At 38.3% G+C, this 16,610-nt stretch overlaps 1 protein-coding gene across 1 annotated transcript in view; it reads left to right on the top strand.

Annotated features, from left to right (window-relative positions):
• Positions 1-56: 56 nt before the first annotated feature.
• The window catches only part of LOC106521369 (integrin alpha-M), a gene marked incomplete in the record, with an annotated part of 28,197 nt that continues 11,643 nt past the window's right edge, over positions 57-16,610 (top strand). The window contains 19 exon segments of the mRNA XM_014013907.1: positions 57-754; positions 1,502-1,604; positions 1,798-1,895; positions 6,079-6,149; positions 6,413-6,527; positions 6,732-6,859; positions 6,945-7,087; positions 7,667-7,817; positions 8,105-8,255; positions 12,846-12,919; positions 13,026-13,149; positions 13,895-14,034; positions 14,161-14,301; positions 14,400-14,621; positions 14,741-14,874; positions 14,968-15,110; positions 15,185-15,339; positions 15,435-15,560; positions 15,734-15,807. Of these exon segments, the coding sequence (XP_013869361.1) occupies positions 718-754; positions 1,502-1,604; positions 1,798-1,895; positions 6,079-6,149; positions 6,413-6,527; positions 6,732-6,859; positions 6,945-7,087; positions 7,667-7,817; positions 8,105-8,255; positions 12,846-12,919; positions 13,026-13,149; positions 13,895-14,034; positions 14,161-14,301; positions 14,400-14,621; positions 14,741-14,874; positions 14,968-15,110; positions 15,185-15,339; positions 15,435-15,560; positions 15,734-15,807 (2,330 nt within the window).

Below are 16,610 nucleotides of genomic sequence, written 5' to 3'. Positions count from 1 at the left end.
TATATACATATATATATAATTTTATTTTTCTTTATTAAAAAAATGGTTTGATCAAGCCAAATGAGTGAGAGCGACAAATGACCGATTAGGTTTATGTTTTGCGTCTAGGTCTTTTACAATAGTTTCCTGTTCACCATCAGACGTGTCAAGAAACAACACCCAACAACAGTGTGACAAAGAGGAACCACACTTTTTCTCTTGAGGAAAGAATAATGATCACATTACCCCTTATCATTTCAGCTTATGTTTCTGCAGTTAAACGTGTACAGGTTTTAAAGCATAGTTGTCAATGTTTGACACAAAACATGCTGCTTGGTGGGTGTTTCTTCCTGAGCAAACAGTGATACCCTCTACATACTGGCAGATGTAAAATGTGCTGTTGTTTTATGTTTGCATGTCATCAGTTTGACCCTTAGATATTTCAAAACACCCCATTTTTTTATTTAAGTGGGGAGCAACTGGTTTTGCTCCATCCTGTGTGCTTGTCCCAAGACCAAAAAAGGTTTAGTTTCAAAATGAAAAGAACCAGTATCTTAACTCCTCCTACAATTGTGTTCCTATATTAGCTTTTAGCAGTTCTTTTGTGATTTCTACATTCTTCCTTCATCACCGACCGCTTGACAGTCTCAAAAAGGGGACGTAGTGGTCTTCTGCAGTTTTCAGTTCATAAATTTGTTTGGCCGGAGAGGATATCACACTTTCTATGGGAAAAACATAATGGACTGGATAATTTTTGTGACATTTTTCTGGTCAGGTAAGAAAAATTATGCTTCTTTATTTTTGTTCTGAATCGTTTATAATTTATTTAGGCATAGGTCCTACATTATATTTTACACACTATTTCTGGAGCAACACACTTTGTTGCCAGACACACAGTGGCATTCATTTCTAACAGTGAGCTCAATAGTGACAAGAAAATCTCACAAAACCAAATTATCTTTGTGGTTCTTGTTCACATTGAGGTGGATGTGACCAACAGATCACACACCACTAATGAATTTGTCCATCTCTTGCAACAAACAGTTGTCTGAGCGAGACAAATATCTGCAAAATACATTATTGAGCTTTAAAAATCATTTGAAATCTTTTTTCCACTTTGAAATGTACAAGAATTGCTAATATCTAAGTGAAGCTTCAGAAAGTGAAAGCTTATGGCTGCGTTCATGTTTCGTATTTTGACCATGGAGAGTTTTTTTTAAATATTGACTGAAAGAAAAATCATTAAAAGTATCAAACAACAATAACTGAAAAACTAAATTCACAAGTTGATTTTTGAAGTATATTTATGCTGTGCTATGAAATAAAAAAGTTTGTCTTTTGCGCCACCTTGTGAGAAAAAAATTTATTTTGCAGCTTTTAATTCACCAAAAACTCAAAAGCAGCATCCAGAAAACATGACGACAGTTAGAAATTGATATTACGGATGATATTTTATTAGCAGTAATCAAAGAAATTATTCAAATTCAGCCAACTGTGTGTATTTTTCCTCTTCATTCCTCAGTATTTAAAGCTGCCCTTTGTTTTAACATTGATCCTGTGGCTTGGAAGTCCCTCAGCAATTCTGCTGCAGGTTTTGGCTACCAGGTGGTGCAGAGAAAAGCAGAGTGAGTCCAATCATGTTTTGCCAAATAACTTCTGCTTTTTAAACTCAGCTTGAACTTTTGTTCAGTGTGTGTTTTTGGAAACAAAGTTAGAAACTGTTTGAAAATGTTTCCTAGATAAAGGAATTAAAGTCTGTACTGCCTGCTTTGTCAAAATGTTTGACTGGTTCTGATGTTTTTAATTTTTTTTTCTAAGTTTGCTAATCAGCGCCCCACTTGAACCATATGCAAAGGATCGAAAGGGGAAAATATTCCGGTGCACCACTGAAACATGCACCGATCTGACTCTTCCAGGTAAGAACCATTTATTTACCTACTTAGTAAATGAAATGTTTTTTTCTTTCTTATTTTAGCGTATAAACAGTACGTTAAAGCAAAAAAAAAAAATGTTGCTAAGAGGCCTCAAAATTTAAAGTTGCAATTTTTTTTCAGGGCTTGTAAAATAAAAATGTAAAACAAAAATGGTTCCTAATTTGTTCTTCCTGCCACAACTTCCTTTTTGCTAGAAGGACTGAAACTGTCATGATTAGAAATAAAAGCAGAAATATTTAAATATTTAATATGTCCCCCCAGACACACAAGTCTTAAATCCCCTGTGCTGATTTTAGATTTATCTGTCTCCTGTTTTTACTTTGCCTTATGCATTTCTGCCTCATTATGCAAAAAGGGTGGGTGACCCTTTTTGGGTTAGCTTCTCTTATTACTATTAGTTTAAAGTTTTAGTTTAAAACAAAGGCACAGGTAAGTGTTTTCCTCCTTGCCTTTGTTTTAAACTAAACTTTAAGCTTAACTGAGGCAATCTATCTGCACATGGTCTTCCTGTTTGTTGACTAATAATAGAGAAGTTGACCCGAAATGTGCCGCCCACCTTAGTTGCATATCGAGGCAGAAATGCACAATGTATTTTACTTAATTTGCTCACTTAAACCTTGTAACATATACTTGATCAAATTAAGTAAAATTTGCCTGATTTGTTGACATATCGTTAACTATATTCTTAATAACTTTTACTAGATGATGATGAGTAAATATTACATGAATTTGCATCATTTAAATTTACTTAACAAACATTAGTGCAAATAGTTACGCAGATCTTTCTAGTAAATCTCACAAGTTCTTTATAACAGCGCACATGCGTCAAGCATAATATTGTAGCATGACACCTCACAGCTACAGAGAGAGGTGTAGCTCTTGTTGTAGTTCAAGACTTCACCACCAGTTTGCTTGTATTTATGTCAGGCTGGGATATGCTTGTATTTATGTCAGGCTGGGAATTGGGCGGCCCCTTCTTCTTCGGGTTCATTTGAGGGCCCACTACTCCCCTGACCATGCTGTCCTCTGGTGGGTAGTGTATTTACCCGTCGGCGCGCTGGAGGCTCTCGTTGTCCGGGGCTGGGTGCTTGGGCRTGTGCCGGCTCGGCCCGGTGGCTGCCCGGYGGGGCTGGGTTCCCCCTGGCCCTATCGGGCCTTGGCCTGGGGGAGTGCGGCCTGGGGGCCCAGGCCTCTGTGTCGGTGCCTGGATCCACTCTGGCGCGGTGGGTACCGGCGGGGCCTGTGAGTTCGCCACTGCTGGCCCCGGGGGTTGCTGTATGTGGTCGCTGGTGGGGCTCTTCCGGTTCTCTCCGGTGGTCCTCTTTGGGGAGTGGGTGGGCGCCCCTTCCGGCGCGGGTGTCCCTAGGGCCTGCGTGCTTGGGGTCCCTCTCGGGGTCTTTGGCACTGGTCTCCCTTATGTCGGCCTCCGGCTTTGCGGGTCGCGTCTGTGGTCCCCCCACACTCACTTTGAAACATTCCACGGGACAGATCCATGCATGCTCACAACTGCACACAAACAGGTGTTTACATCCTGGGTTTTCTATTCGGGCACTGACGGAAGGATATGTGCATATGTGTATGTATGTGTGTATGTATGTATATGGGCATGTATATGTATGAGTATGTATGTGTGTATGTATGTATTTGTATGTAAGTATGTATATGAAAGTGTTTGGATATGAAGGTAGGGGTATGTTTGTGTATATATTTATATACGTAAATGGGTATGGTTTTCAGCAAGGCTTAAATCATTTTAATTACATAGTTATGCATTTTTGTTGCTGTGGTTTTGCTATCTTTGTTTTGTAGGTGTGGAGCCGAGAAGTMCGGTGTGCTGTCTTGTGTTTTCTCAACATATATTTTACATATCTTCTAATCTCTTTTTCACTCTTTCTCAATGCATCTCACTTTGTTCTTTTTTCTTCAAAAAAAAAAAAGACTTCACCACCAGGTGGTGGTTTTGAAGAACCTTTATTGGATTCTTCTTCATGAACAACACAGACAAAGTGAAACTCACAGGTCTTATTAAGGACTAGGCCTACCACTCTCACTTATGGTTACTTCTGCTGAACGGTTTGACACAAGTTAACAAATAACGAACACACAAATTAGAGGAACACAACAGACTAATTGCTGAAAGAACAATGTTAACCAATTCCCTAAAATGATTTAACAACAAACATGAATCCTACCCACARTCCTCCACTGCAGTCACATGACAAACAGCCAAACACAGCAGAATGCTACAATATGCATTCCCTGTTCCCTGACAACTAAACATCACCTACATTATGCCATCAAACTAGGGCTGCAACTAACGATTATTTTAATAATCGATTAATCGGTTGATTATTTTTTCAATYAATCGATTAATTGGCCAAATGATTAAAACGCTTAATTACATGAATATGAGTAGATATAAATTAAGTTAACTCCTTAAGGATGCAAGTTATTGATAATGAATTAATCTGAAGTTGATTTATCTTATAGATTGATTAACAATTAATTAATTAGCAGCCATTTAAAAAACAGAGTTTTCTCTTGAATCAAGAGGGTCTTCCCATAAAATGAAGGATTTTTTATAATCTCCTGAATTAAAAAACAGAAGCACATAATACATGTTTTAACAATTTATTTTGCCAGCTGTATTAAATACTGACTGAAAAAATGTGTATTTCTCCTACATGAAAAATAACAGAAATTTAATAGGTTGCTGAATGAGAAAAATAGATTAAAATAATAAAATATCATTTTTAGATTTAAAACTATTATTGATTTATTATAATTAGAATTTATTTACATTTAACATTTATTTTTTTCTCTAATTCTTTACTTTTTGTTTCGTTCTTGTTGGTTCTGTTTGACTAAAACATTGTTCTGACCCAGAAACCGGTTCTGAAGCAGTCTGCAGACCTGCTGCTCGATCGCGTCTTTTTTATATACTTTTTTCCCTTCGTCCTGAACCATTTTGCTGCTCAACAAATAACTTTGGGCCTCAGTCAGAAAAAACTGGAGAGTTTATATTTTTGGCCCGAGAGGAGGACGAAACGGTGGATTTAGGTCTCCATCCTCCCCCGCACGCACTACCTCCTCGCGACGCGGCGCGCATCTAATCGGACGTCTTTTAAAAAGAATAAATTTAGCAAATACTTTTTATCATATCTTAAGATCTACTTGGCCTAACAACACCTTTTAAAAACTGGCTTAAAGTTCGTAGTCTCTGCTTTTCACTCGAGAGTCAGAGAGGGCGGCTCTTTACAGGTAGAGCATTTTCTTTCTTCCTAAACTTTATTTAGGTCAGCCAGCATTGACAATGCTGTGCGGGTGACGTAATCGGCTCTGCGACACGGCGAGAGATGCATAAATCCCGTGACACAACGAATCGATAATGAAATTTGTTGCCAATGCTTTTAATAATCGATTTTTAACGATTTTATCGATTCGTTGTTGCAGCCCTTCATCAAACTATTGCACACCAACAAATGTATTCAAGCAAAAGAAACCAGACAACTTATGTTTTATTTTGACCATGTCTTGTCCTCTCTTTGAAAAGTGAAGCAAGGGAATGAGGAGCAGCAGCCTTTGTGTGCGCCTGCGCCCTCAGTTTTAGCTCAGAAGACTAGAAGTTACTTAATATATTCATGTTTAGGTTCTGTCCAGAAAAAGCACTTAAATGTTACTGGTAAAATAATATTAGCATTTACTTTTTGTACAGTAATATTGATATATAATGTAATGTGTATTGTTTATTTAGTAAATTCTAGTAGTTTAGAGATTTTAATTTTTTTTGTAAAATTTCAAAGAATAATTAAATAAATGTCACTACACCCAAAAGTTTGTTTTTTTTCAGTGTACAAATTAGATGATAAAAAATAAGGTAAAGTTCTTATTTAGATTAAAATGTGCATTTTAAATGTATTTATGGATTTATTTATTGGGCTATTTTTATATTTCTGCTTTTATTTCTAATTGTCAGTTTCAGTCCTCATATTTTCCAACTTTTAAAATACGCCAAAGGGTGACCCCAAAATCTACAGTATTTTACACTCATTCCTGATGTCAAAAAAAATGCAATGAACAAAACTGTGTGATGATATACTGTAGGCTTAGTGTGTTTTCCCAAAACTTGGACAAGTGTTTTAAGAAATGTTTAATTTTTCCTCAGAACAAAACGCTGCAGTCAACATGTCCCTTGGTTTGGCAATGACAGCTGATCCTATAACAGAGTACACTTTGGTGAGAGGTTAATGACAACTATTTTAAAAATGTTGCCTTAAACATGTAATCTGAAAAGAAAATGTTGATCTAGACTCTCAGTCATCCAGGAAATGGTAATCCTAAGAAAAGAAAACAAAAACTATTAAACCATTCTCATGTTCAGAGTAAGTTCCTTGTATGAATTATGAAAAGTGAAGCATCTTTAAAAAAGGCATTGAAAAAGTTCAGTTGTCTTTACTTGAATTTGTTGGAACGTATTACTAAAATTATCCTTTCTTCAGGCATGTGGACCAACCATTCCCAAGGACTGTAAATCTATCACCATGTACAACGGTTTGTGCATTGAAATAGATAAGAATAATAAATTTGGAAAGTCTTACTCATCTTCTACTGAAGGTAAACACTGAAGTTTTAGAGCAGGGTCAACACATTGTTGCACTATTTCTCACATAACATTTAAAAATAAATGTGTAAAAATTTTAGTAAAGCCTTACTTGTATTGTGAAAAAGAAACTGACACTTTGAGGCAATGACAGACAGAACTAATGACGACTGACCAGATGTGGATCTTTATTTTAAACTTTTTTTTCTTTTTAACAGAATGTCAAACCCAAGCTGACATTGCCATTCTGCTAGATGGCTCAGGCAGTGTAAAACCAAATGAATTTCAGAACATGAGGACTTTTGTGAAAAATCTAATCGGCGCATTCCAGGGAAAAGATACAAGGGTAAAAATCCATCCATCTTTAAATCTTAAATTGCATTATAAATGTCAACTTCATGGTTTCAATATTTTTTGTTTTTTTCCTGTAGTTTGCCATCATCCAGTTCTCATCAAGAATTGTAATTCATTATAAGTTTAATACATTTTCCACCACTGGGTGGAAATTTGATATTAATAATATATATCAACTAGGAGGAGGGACAATGACAGCTGCAGCCATCAAAATTGTTGTGTAAGTATCTCTGTAATCAGTATATTGCAATATGACATGCTAATTTGATTATTATATAATATAGTCCCATAAATATATTAAATATTAAACCTCAATAGAAGGTTTAAATGTGGTATTTTAAATATCCTTTTTACCCTGAGAAAGGTTAAAACTGGAGTTAGCACCCACTTTTTACCCTGAAACAAAAGAAAAAAAAAAGAAAAAATAATGAAATAGTGAAAAATTAGTAATAATCAGTCTATGATTTCCATGGTAAATGGGCACAAAATTTAGCAGTATTACGTCATTAGAATTAGTTCACACACTACCAGCAACATCATTTTAGTTAAATTAAAAATATAGTAATTTTTGACAATGTTAATAAAGTCAATTCAACTAAAAATGAGCAAAAGTGTACAATGATTGTGGTAGCTAAAATTTAAAGTTCTATTAGTATCATAAAAATCTATATTTTCTATGAATTGGTACACATTTTATGCTGCATTTCTTAAAAGTGCTGTATATATAGTATAGTAAAATACAAAAACAAATGTATAGTATAAGTAAAAAACAACTTTATTTTGTTTTATTTTTTTACAGGAATGATGTCTTCTCACAGAATGCAGGATCCAGGTCAAATGCGAAGAAGATTTTATTAGTTATTACAGACGGAGAATCTCATGACGGAAATAACTTACCAGAAGTCATACAATCAGCAAATGATAAAAACATTGTTCGATTTTCTATTGGGGTAGGTGACTATATGCATAATGAGCAGTCCAGCAAATAAATACAGAAATAGACCACAGAAGCAATTTGTGTGTGCATTTAGGAAACATATTGTAATTTTGTTTGTATACACTAAACAAAATTAAAATGCTTTATGATAATGAAAAAATGAATATCTGAAAGTCATTAACACGCTCTGAATGAAGACAGTATTAGCAACAACATTAGCAACCATAAGCAACTATTGCTCTTGTTTTTACAAAAGTACTGATGTTTATCACCTTACACAGATTTTATTTATCTCTCTAGGTGGGAAATGCATTTAAAAAGGATAAGGCAAGGCGGGAGCTGGAACTGATTGCATCTGAACCCTCCAAAGACTTTGTGTTTCAAGTTCAGAATTTTGAGGCTCTTGAAAAAATACAAAATAATTTGCAAGAAAAAATATTTTCCATTGAAGGTAACTCACTGTTTTTTGTTTTAGTTAAAAGAGACATGCTTTTAAATCCTTCTTTTTCACACTTTAATCATTCAGTAGGTTTATAGAGAGGTTAGACAATGAAACTGAAACACCTGTCATTTTAGTGTGGGAGGTTTCATGGCTAAATTGGACCAGCCTGGTGGCCGGTCTTCATTATTTGCACATTGCACCAGTAAGGGCAGAGTGTGAAGGTTCAATTAGCAGGTAAGAGCACAGTTTTGCTCAAAATATTGCAATACACACAAAATTATGGGTGACATAAAGAGGACAAATTGTTGGTGCACGTCTTACTGGCGCATCTGTGACCAAGACAGCAAATCTTTGTGATGTATCAAGAGCCACGGTATCCAGGGAAATGTCAGCATACCACCAAGAAGGACGAACCACATCCAACAGGATTAACTGTGGACACAAGAGGAAGCTGTCTGAATGGGGTTTGTACGGGCTAAAACCAGGTGTTTCTGTTTCATTGTCTAACCCCTGTAGATATGTAGTATAAAATGGAACAGCAATGCTTTGGTCTGAACTTCTCCTTATTACAACTCCACGAGCCCGCTTTTCAACCTTTTTTTGAAATGTGAACGACTAATTTTGATACTGTTTTTTTGTTTTTTTTTCCAAACGAGGCGCTTCACATACACACACCCCAGCTTCCAGATCGGCCCATTCTAAATTGATAGAGGGGTTTATGACCATATAAAGGTGCATAAACTTTTTAATTATTTAAAATATGTCGACAAGGGATAACTTGAAAATGAAAGAAAATGAAAACGACTAAGTTGTAGTTGTTGAGGCTTGACCTTATTTCCATCACAAATATAGTGATAAAATAGAGAAAAATGAACAGATTGAAATATATAACCCAAACATAATATAAAGATATCTACGCAGCACTGGGAGAGACTAAGTTCAACTTTTCTACGCTCCTAGAGACTCCAAGTACACAACACAATTAACTTAATAGCTAAAAGAGTCAGAATCAGTTTTATTGCCATTGTCAATGAACTGGATTCACAGACTAGGAATTTGCTTCGGTGTAAAGGTGCAGTAGGTATCAAATATAACAAATGAAGGAAAACAAAACAAAGGATAAAGGAAAAATGTATAAAACATATGTACACCAGTTCAATACAGCAATCAGAGCAGACAATATATTTGGAGTAGTGCAGTTAGATCCAATGATAAAAGTGACCAGAAAAACAATCTAGTCAGAGTTGTGCAGCTTAAGAAACCAGTAATAAAGTGGCCAAGGCAGAGTTATAGAGTCATATGTTCTAAATGTTCAAGAGTCTGACGGCAGAGTGGAAGAAACTGTTCTTATGGCAGGATGTTCTGGTCCGAATGGGCCGAAACCTTCGGCCTGAGGGGAGTGGTATGAACAGGCTGCAGGGTGAGAAGGGTCAGCTGTGAKCCCACCTGCTTGCCTCACAGTCCTGGAGACGTACAGGTCATGGAGAGATGGGAGGCTACAGCCGATCACCTTCTCTACAGAGCGCACAATGTGCTGCAGTCTGTGTCTGTCCCTGGCAGTGGCCCCGGCATACCACACTGTGATGGAGGAGCTGAGGATGGACTCCATGATAGCTGTGTAGAATCGCACCATCAGCYTGGCCGGCAGCTTAGCTTTCTTCAGCTGTCGCAGGAAGTACATCCTCTGCTGGGCCTTCTTGATGAGGGAACTGATGATCGGCTCCCACTTGAGGTCCTGGGCGATGGTGGTGCTGAGGAACCGGTATCAGGCTACAGTGGTGATGGGGGTGTTGTTAAGGGTGAGGGGGGGCAGAGGGGCTGTGGCCTTTCTGTAGTCTACAATCATCTCCACTGTTTTCTGGGCATTGAGCTCCAGGTTGTTGCTGCTGCACCAGGTGCCCAGCCGGTCCACCTCCCTCCTGTAGGCAGACTTATCACCATCCGAGATGATCCCGATGAGGGTGGTGTCGTCCGCAAACTTAATAAGTTTTACGGAGTCATGGCTGGAGGAGCAACAGTTAGTGTACAGGGAGAAGAGCAGAGGGGAAAGAACACAGCCCTGTGGAGATCCTGTGCTTATAGTCTGTGTGTCCGGGACAACTTTCTCCAGCCGCACGAGCTGACTCCGGTCTATCGGGAAATCTGTGGTCCACCTGCAGGTGGAGTCAGGCACGTTAAGCAAAGAGAGCTTGTCCTGGAGCAGAGCAGGAAGGATGGTGTTGAATGCAGAGCTGAAGTCCACAAACAGGATCCTAGCGTAGGTTCCTGGTGAATCCAGATGCTGCAGGATGAAGTGGAGAGCCAGGTTTATGGTGTCATCTACAGACCTGTTGGCTCTGTAGGCAAACTGCTGAAGGTCCAAAAGTGGGTTGCAGATGGACTTGGGGTAGGATAAAATCAGATGTTCAAAGGTTTTCATGACTACAGGCGTGAGAGCCACAGGCCTGTAGTCATTGAGTCCTGCGATGCGTGGCTTCTTGGGAACAGGGACAATGATGGAGGACTTGAAACAGGCTGGGACATGACATGACTCCAGAGAAGAGTTGAAGATACCTGTGAAGACTGGGTCCAGCTCATCAGCACAGTGTCTCAGGATGGAGGGAGACACGCAGGCTGGACCTGCAGCCTTAGGTGGATTCAGTCTCTTGAACAGCATGTTCACGTCCTCCTCCTCCCGGACTGAGAGTAGAGGGGGGATGGGTGTGATCCAAATTGGCTGAACTCAGAGTGGTGTGAGGGGTGGGGGGTTTTGAGTCCATGACTTCAAAGCGTGAGTAGAAGTCATTCAGGTCATTAGCAAGTTTAAGATTGTCTGTAGCGTGAGTTGCTCTGGGCCTGTAGTTGGTGATCTCTTTCAGCCCCCTCCATACAGTGGCAGCATTGTTTTCAGAAAACTGCTGCTCCAGACGTGTGTTGTATCTGGATCTAGCCTTCGACACGTCCCTGCTAAATCCATACTTTGCATGTCTGTAGCTATCTCTGTCTCCCTCTTTGAAGGCAGCCTCCTTCTGCTGACGGAACTGTCCAAGTTTGGATGTGAACCAGGGTTTGTCAATATTGAAAATGACTCTGGTGTGTGACGGGATGATGCTGTCATTGCAGTAATGTATATAAGACGTCACGTTGTTCGTGTACTCATCTAAACTGGCTGTAGAAGTCCTGAACATGTCCCAGTCCGTGGTGTCCAAACACGTGCGCAGCTCCTCCACAGCTTCACTGGTGCACTTTTTAGATGTCCTCACTACAGGTTTCACAAACCTTAGTCTCTCTGCACATGGGAATCAGGTGAACCGTGATGTGAGAGTCCTATGGTTGTGCGGGGCACAGCACAATAAGCACCTCTAGTGTAGCAGTGATCCAACGTGGTCCACTCTCTGGTCGGGCATGCAATAAACTGTCTGTACTTAGGTAGTTCATGACTGAGGTTCCCTTTATTAAAATTTCAGAAAATTATAACTGGAGAGTCTGGGAAAGACCGCTCCACACTCATAATCTGGTCCGCAAGAGTTCGCTCAGCCTCATGTGCCTTCACACTTGGTGGACTGTAAAGAGTGGCCAGAATGAATGAGGAAAACTCACATGGACAGTAGAACGGTTTGCACGACGGAGCACCAGGTGTTTTTGATGTAGAAGCAGACTCCTCCACCTTTTGTTTTCCCCCTGGAGAGTTCTTGCTGTCTGTCCACGCTGAGGAGCTGGAATCCTGCGAGTTGGAGCGCAGTGTCCAGGATTCGTGTGTTCAGCCATGTCTCCGTGAAGCATAGCACACAGGAGGAGAAGAAGTCGCTATTCCTTCTCATTAGCAGCGCTATCTCATCCATTTTGTTGCAAAGTGAGCGAACATTGGAGAGAAAAATTCCAGGGGCGTGCGAGTTCCCCGTTTGCGGAGGCGCACGATTGTGCCAGCTCGCTTTCCTCTTCGGTGGCGTCTCACTCTTTTGGCCATAAAGTGCACAAGTTCAGCAGCAGGCACAAGGAAAACTGGTGTAATATCCAATGGGGTTGTTGTTCTGATGTTTAGATGCTCCTCCCGGGTGTAGGAGCATGAAGACACATTAGTGACACACAAAAACAAACAAAACAGAGTGCACAAAAACACCAGGGCGACTGTTCAGGACACCATCTTGGATCATTAAAAGAGTGGGTTTTTACATTTTATGTCCCCTTTTAATGATTTTTTTGATATCACAAGTCCCACTGAGCAATGGACTGTTAGAAGTTTGATTCATAATGGCATCTGTTTCAGTTGGAACATGTACGTAAAAATATTTTCCCTCTAACTATCTCATGTTTTAAAAGGCTAATCTAAGAAACCTAATGTTAGTATTGCATTAGGTTGACATGTTGAAGAATGGCATTCAATCAGAGTCATATCAGACCATAAACACATTTTAAACCCATTTGAATCATGTTGTAGACGTTTTGGCATGCTCTATAAACTTTGCAACCTGCAGAAGCTCTGGTCTCATGACTTGCTGGTCACTTGGCTGCAAACACTCCGAAATCATTTCAATTGCCAGAGAGACTCTGCTTTTGTTTCTCACAGTTTTGAGTCATCATAGTTAATACTACCTTACTACTTTTATTTTTAAATTTCAGGATCTCAAAGCAGTGGAGAATCACTGAAACTGGAAATGTCTCAAGAAGGGTTCAGAGCAGCTTATACAACTGAGGTAAAAATACAAAACAAACACAATAAAAAATTACCAAATTTTCATTGAAAAAAAACATTTTACATGAAAAGTACACAGTTTGACAAACTTTTTAAATGCATTACAGGGAATTCAGATGGCTATTGTTGGTGCTAACCAGTGGAGAGGAGGCTACAAGAAATACTTAGTTTCTGAGGCAAGAAACACTGGATCATTTGAGCCAACATCTATTGAACCTGACAGCTATGTTGGTAAGAATACTTTATTGAAAAGAAATAAAGTGGTTGTGTGTCAGCAAAAATCTACTGCTATTCTAGAGATGGATCTAGGATTTTTGAGGGGCCACAATTTTCATAGAGAGACTAAGAATTTGTTTAATATCCTTGTAAACAAATCCATGGTTTTGGTAAGGTGTGTACATTTAATCAGTCACACATGTTTAAACGCTTGTAATATAGAATAATGTAATGTAATTAATAAACAGTTTGAACAGTAAAACATCTTTATAAATTTTTCCATGTGTTCTTACCATACATAGATAAAATATTCTCAAACACACAGCATGTGAGAAAATCCAGTCATAGTTTATTTGAAAAACATTTTCTGCAAGATTGCTCAAATTTCTTAAGAAGTGAGGAAAACTTCTGCAAGCTTTATTCATGCTGTACTTTACTATTTTACTATTTAGCACTACTAGTGTTTGGAAATGGAACTGCATCTACCATCTTCGCTCTCGGGCAAACGAAAGATGAGTTACAGGACATGACAAGAGGCCAGTTAGATTTCAGCAGGAGCCAATGCCCCTGTGGCCCTGCCCCTGATCCTAACTGCAGTTACAGAAAATTAGTGCTAAAAAGTCACACGTAGATTATTAATTTTATGTAACAATCTGATTCTCATAGTTAATTTTTTCCCACAATTATTGCAAATGGTTAAATAGGATGAAACAAATACACGTTTTCACTGATGTCTAACTGTTTGATAAATACATTTCAGGTTATTCCATGGCTGTCGCTCAAACTACACTTACCAACACTCTAACAGTTGTTGGTGCTCCGAGGTATAAACACAGAGGAGCTGTTATCACTGTTTTTCAAGAGAGACCTCGCCAACAAATTGACCCATTTCAACAACAGGTGAGATTTAAAAACTATGGTACATCATTAAAAACATGAAAATTAATAAGAAATGTTTTAGCTGTCATTTTACCTTGTCAATTTTTTAATAAATGTTTTTTTTTTCTTTTGCCTTTACAATTTCAGACTGGTGGCTATTTTGGGGCAGAAGTTTGTGCCATGGATGTGAACTCTGACAGCTTCACTGATCTGATCCTCATATCTGCTCCCATGTACAAGGACCAAGACAGAGAGGGACGAGTTTATGTTTGCACCTTAGCTCGGCTGGTAAATGACAGTCACTCTCATTGTCACTTCATAGATTTATATGTATAACTCTGCACATAAGAATTCATCATTGCCTCTCATCCTTACATTTTCACCAGAATGTGGAGTGTAACTTTGATTCTCCATCACAACTAACAGTACTACGAGGAGATCCATCCAACAAAGGGAGGTTTGGGTCTTCTCTTGCTGTTCTGCCTGATCTAAATGCAGATACATTGAATGATTTAGCTGTTGGAGCTCCTTTGGAGAACAACAACCAAGGCTCTATCTACATATTTCATGGTGAAACAGGTGGAAGAATCAAACCCACTTACTCACAGGTGAACAAACTCATTGATGTTTTTTGTTTTTAGGTTCATTTTAAGGACAAAAAACAACTCACAGCAGCCTAACTTTGTATTTTATGTCTTGATTAATCAAGATATTTCCTATTTCACAGAGAATCGCTGCCTCTGAAGTCAAATCAGGATTGAAGTTCTTTGGTTTGTCAATCAGTCAGTGGTCCTACGATCAGAGTGGAGACACACTGCCTGAATTAGCCGTGGGTTCAAAGGGTGCAGTTGTCTTACTCAGGTAAGTTAGAGTCTGGTTACAACTGCTTTTTTTTTTTTTTGTCATAAAGCAAATTACTGATGATGTGATTCTCCCAAATGTGTCATTTTCTAGGTCCAGACCAGTAGTGATGGTGGATACCACTGTGTCCTTCAACCCAAAAGAAATCCCAACTCTAAATGTAGACTGTGCAAAACCACTAAAAGGCACAGCTACAATCTGCTTCACCATGAGAAGACTGTCTGGAAGAGATTCAGGTTCCTTCATTTTACACTCATAAGTTTGAGCCTTTTTATGAACATGTAATTTTAAACAAACACGTCTGTTTCAGTTCAAGCAAAGATTAATTACACTTTAACTCTGGATGCAACTCGTGAGACTCCAAACAACCGAGCTTACATCAGTAAGGATACAAGAGACAAAACTGGATCTGTTGCTGTTGTTTTAAACGTAACAGAGTGCAACAATGTAAAGTTCTTTATCAAGGTGAAGAATAGAGCTCCAACATGACAAAAATACACTGGTTTTATTAACTGTGCTGCCCTCTCATACCCTAATATTGATATTATCTTCCTCTACAGTCTTGTCCTGAAGATGCTCTCAATCCACTACAGAACGAGCTCAGTTTCACCTTCGATGGTTCTCCTTCCAACACAAGTCTTAGACCAAGTCTCTCCCAGGAGGCTCAAACAACAACCCGTCATCGTGTAATTTTTAAACCCACTTTATTTTATGATCAGCATGTTCTTTACATTTTACAACTATTTATTTCTTTTTGATGAGCCCTGCAATTCAATATGTCCCAGAGTCACCATAAATCAGAACAATTTAATTATTTCCTTCAATGTAATTGTGTCTAACATGAAACTTTCTGCCACAGATTGGGTTTGAGATCAGCTGTGGTGCTGACATGGTGTGTACAGATAACCTGAAAGTGGATTTCAATTTCACAAGGTGAGGAATGAAATGAAAATTACACTTTTCACTTGTGTGTTATGAACATTTATTTTTGTGAGGACAAATAGTTTGCATAGAAACTAGTTGGTGAGAAGTGCTAGCTTGATCAGAACAGATTTAAAAATGTCAACCCTTTCAAGACATTGGTTTGCACTTGTAAAAAGACTCACAAACTTTGTAGTGCACACAAAGCTGATTTAATGATGTTCAGCACGGATTGTGTCTGTCATATGAGCAAAGTAGCAACTGCTATACAACTAGCCTGTTGCCTTCATGAAAATGCAGAATATATGATAATTATTATCCTTATAATGGGAGGAGGCAGATATAATCATTTTGCACCGCAGTGTAATTCATCAGACCTGAAACTAACAGCCGCCGCTGTTTTAGTGTCTAAATTCAGCACATTTCAAAAGTAGTCCGGCCCTCCACTCTGCTGCAGATTGTAAAGATAAACATTAAAAATGGACCTCTGAATAGAAAACAGTACAGAGATAATTAAAACCTAAACAAAAATATTAAGTTGATTTAAAAAAGATAAATTTCTTATTGTGTAAATAGTCCTAATAAAATGTATTCAATTCAACATAGTAATGTAATATAGTGAGTATATTAATCTGTAAATATTTATCTTTCTTAGGAATACCTACCGTAGTTCATGTCCCAGATAGTACAGAACTCAAAATAATCAAATCCTCAAATGACTTTGAATGTTAAACACATTATTTTTATTAATTCACTTTTGTGCTTTCTATTGTCAAGGGTTCTTCTTCAAATAAACATTATATATATATATATAT

This window comes from Austrofundulus limnaeus, unplaced genomic scaffold, assembly GCF_001266775.1.
Source record: "Austrofundulus limnaeus strain Quisiro unplaced genomic scaffold, Austrofundulus_limnaeus-1.0 Scaffold108, whole genome shotgun sequence".
In the NCBI taxonomy this organism is placed as follows: domain Eukaryota; kingdom Metazoa; phylum Chordata; class Actinopteri; order Cyprinodontiformes; family Rivulidae; genus Austrofundulus; species Austrofundulus limnaeus.
This window is presented reverse-complemented; position numbering and strand designations above follow the sequence as displayed.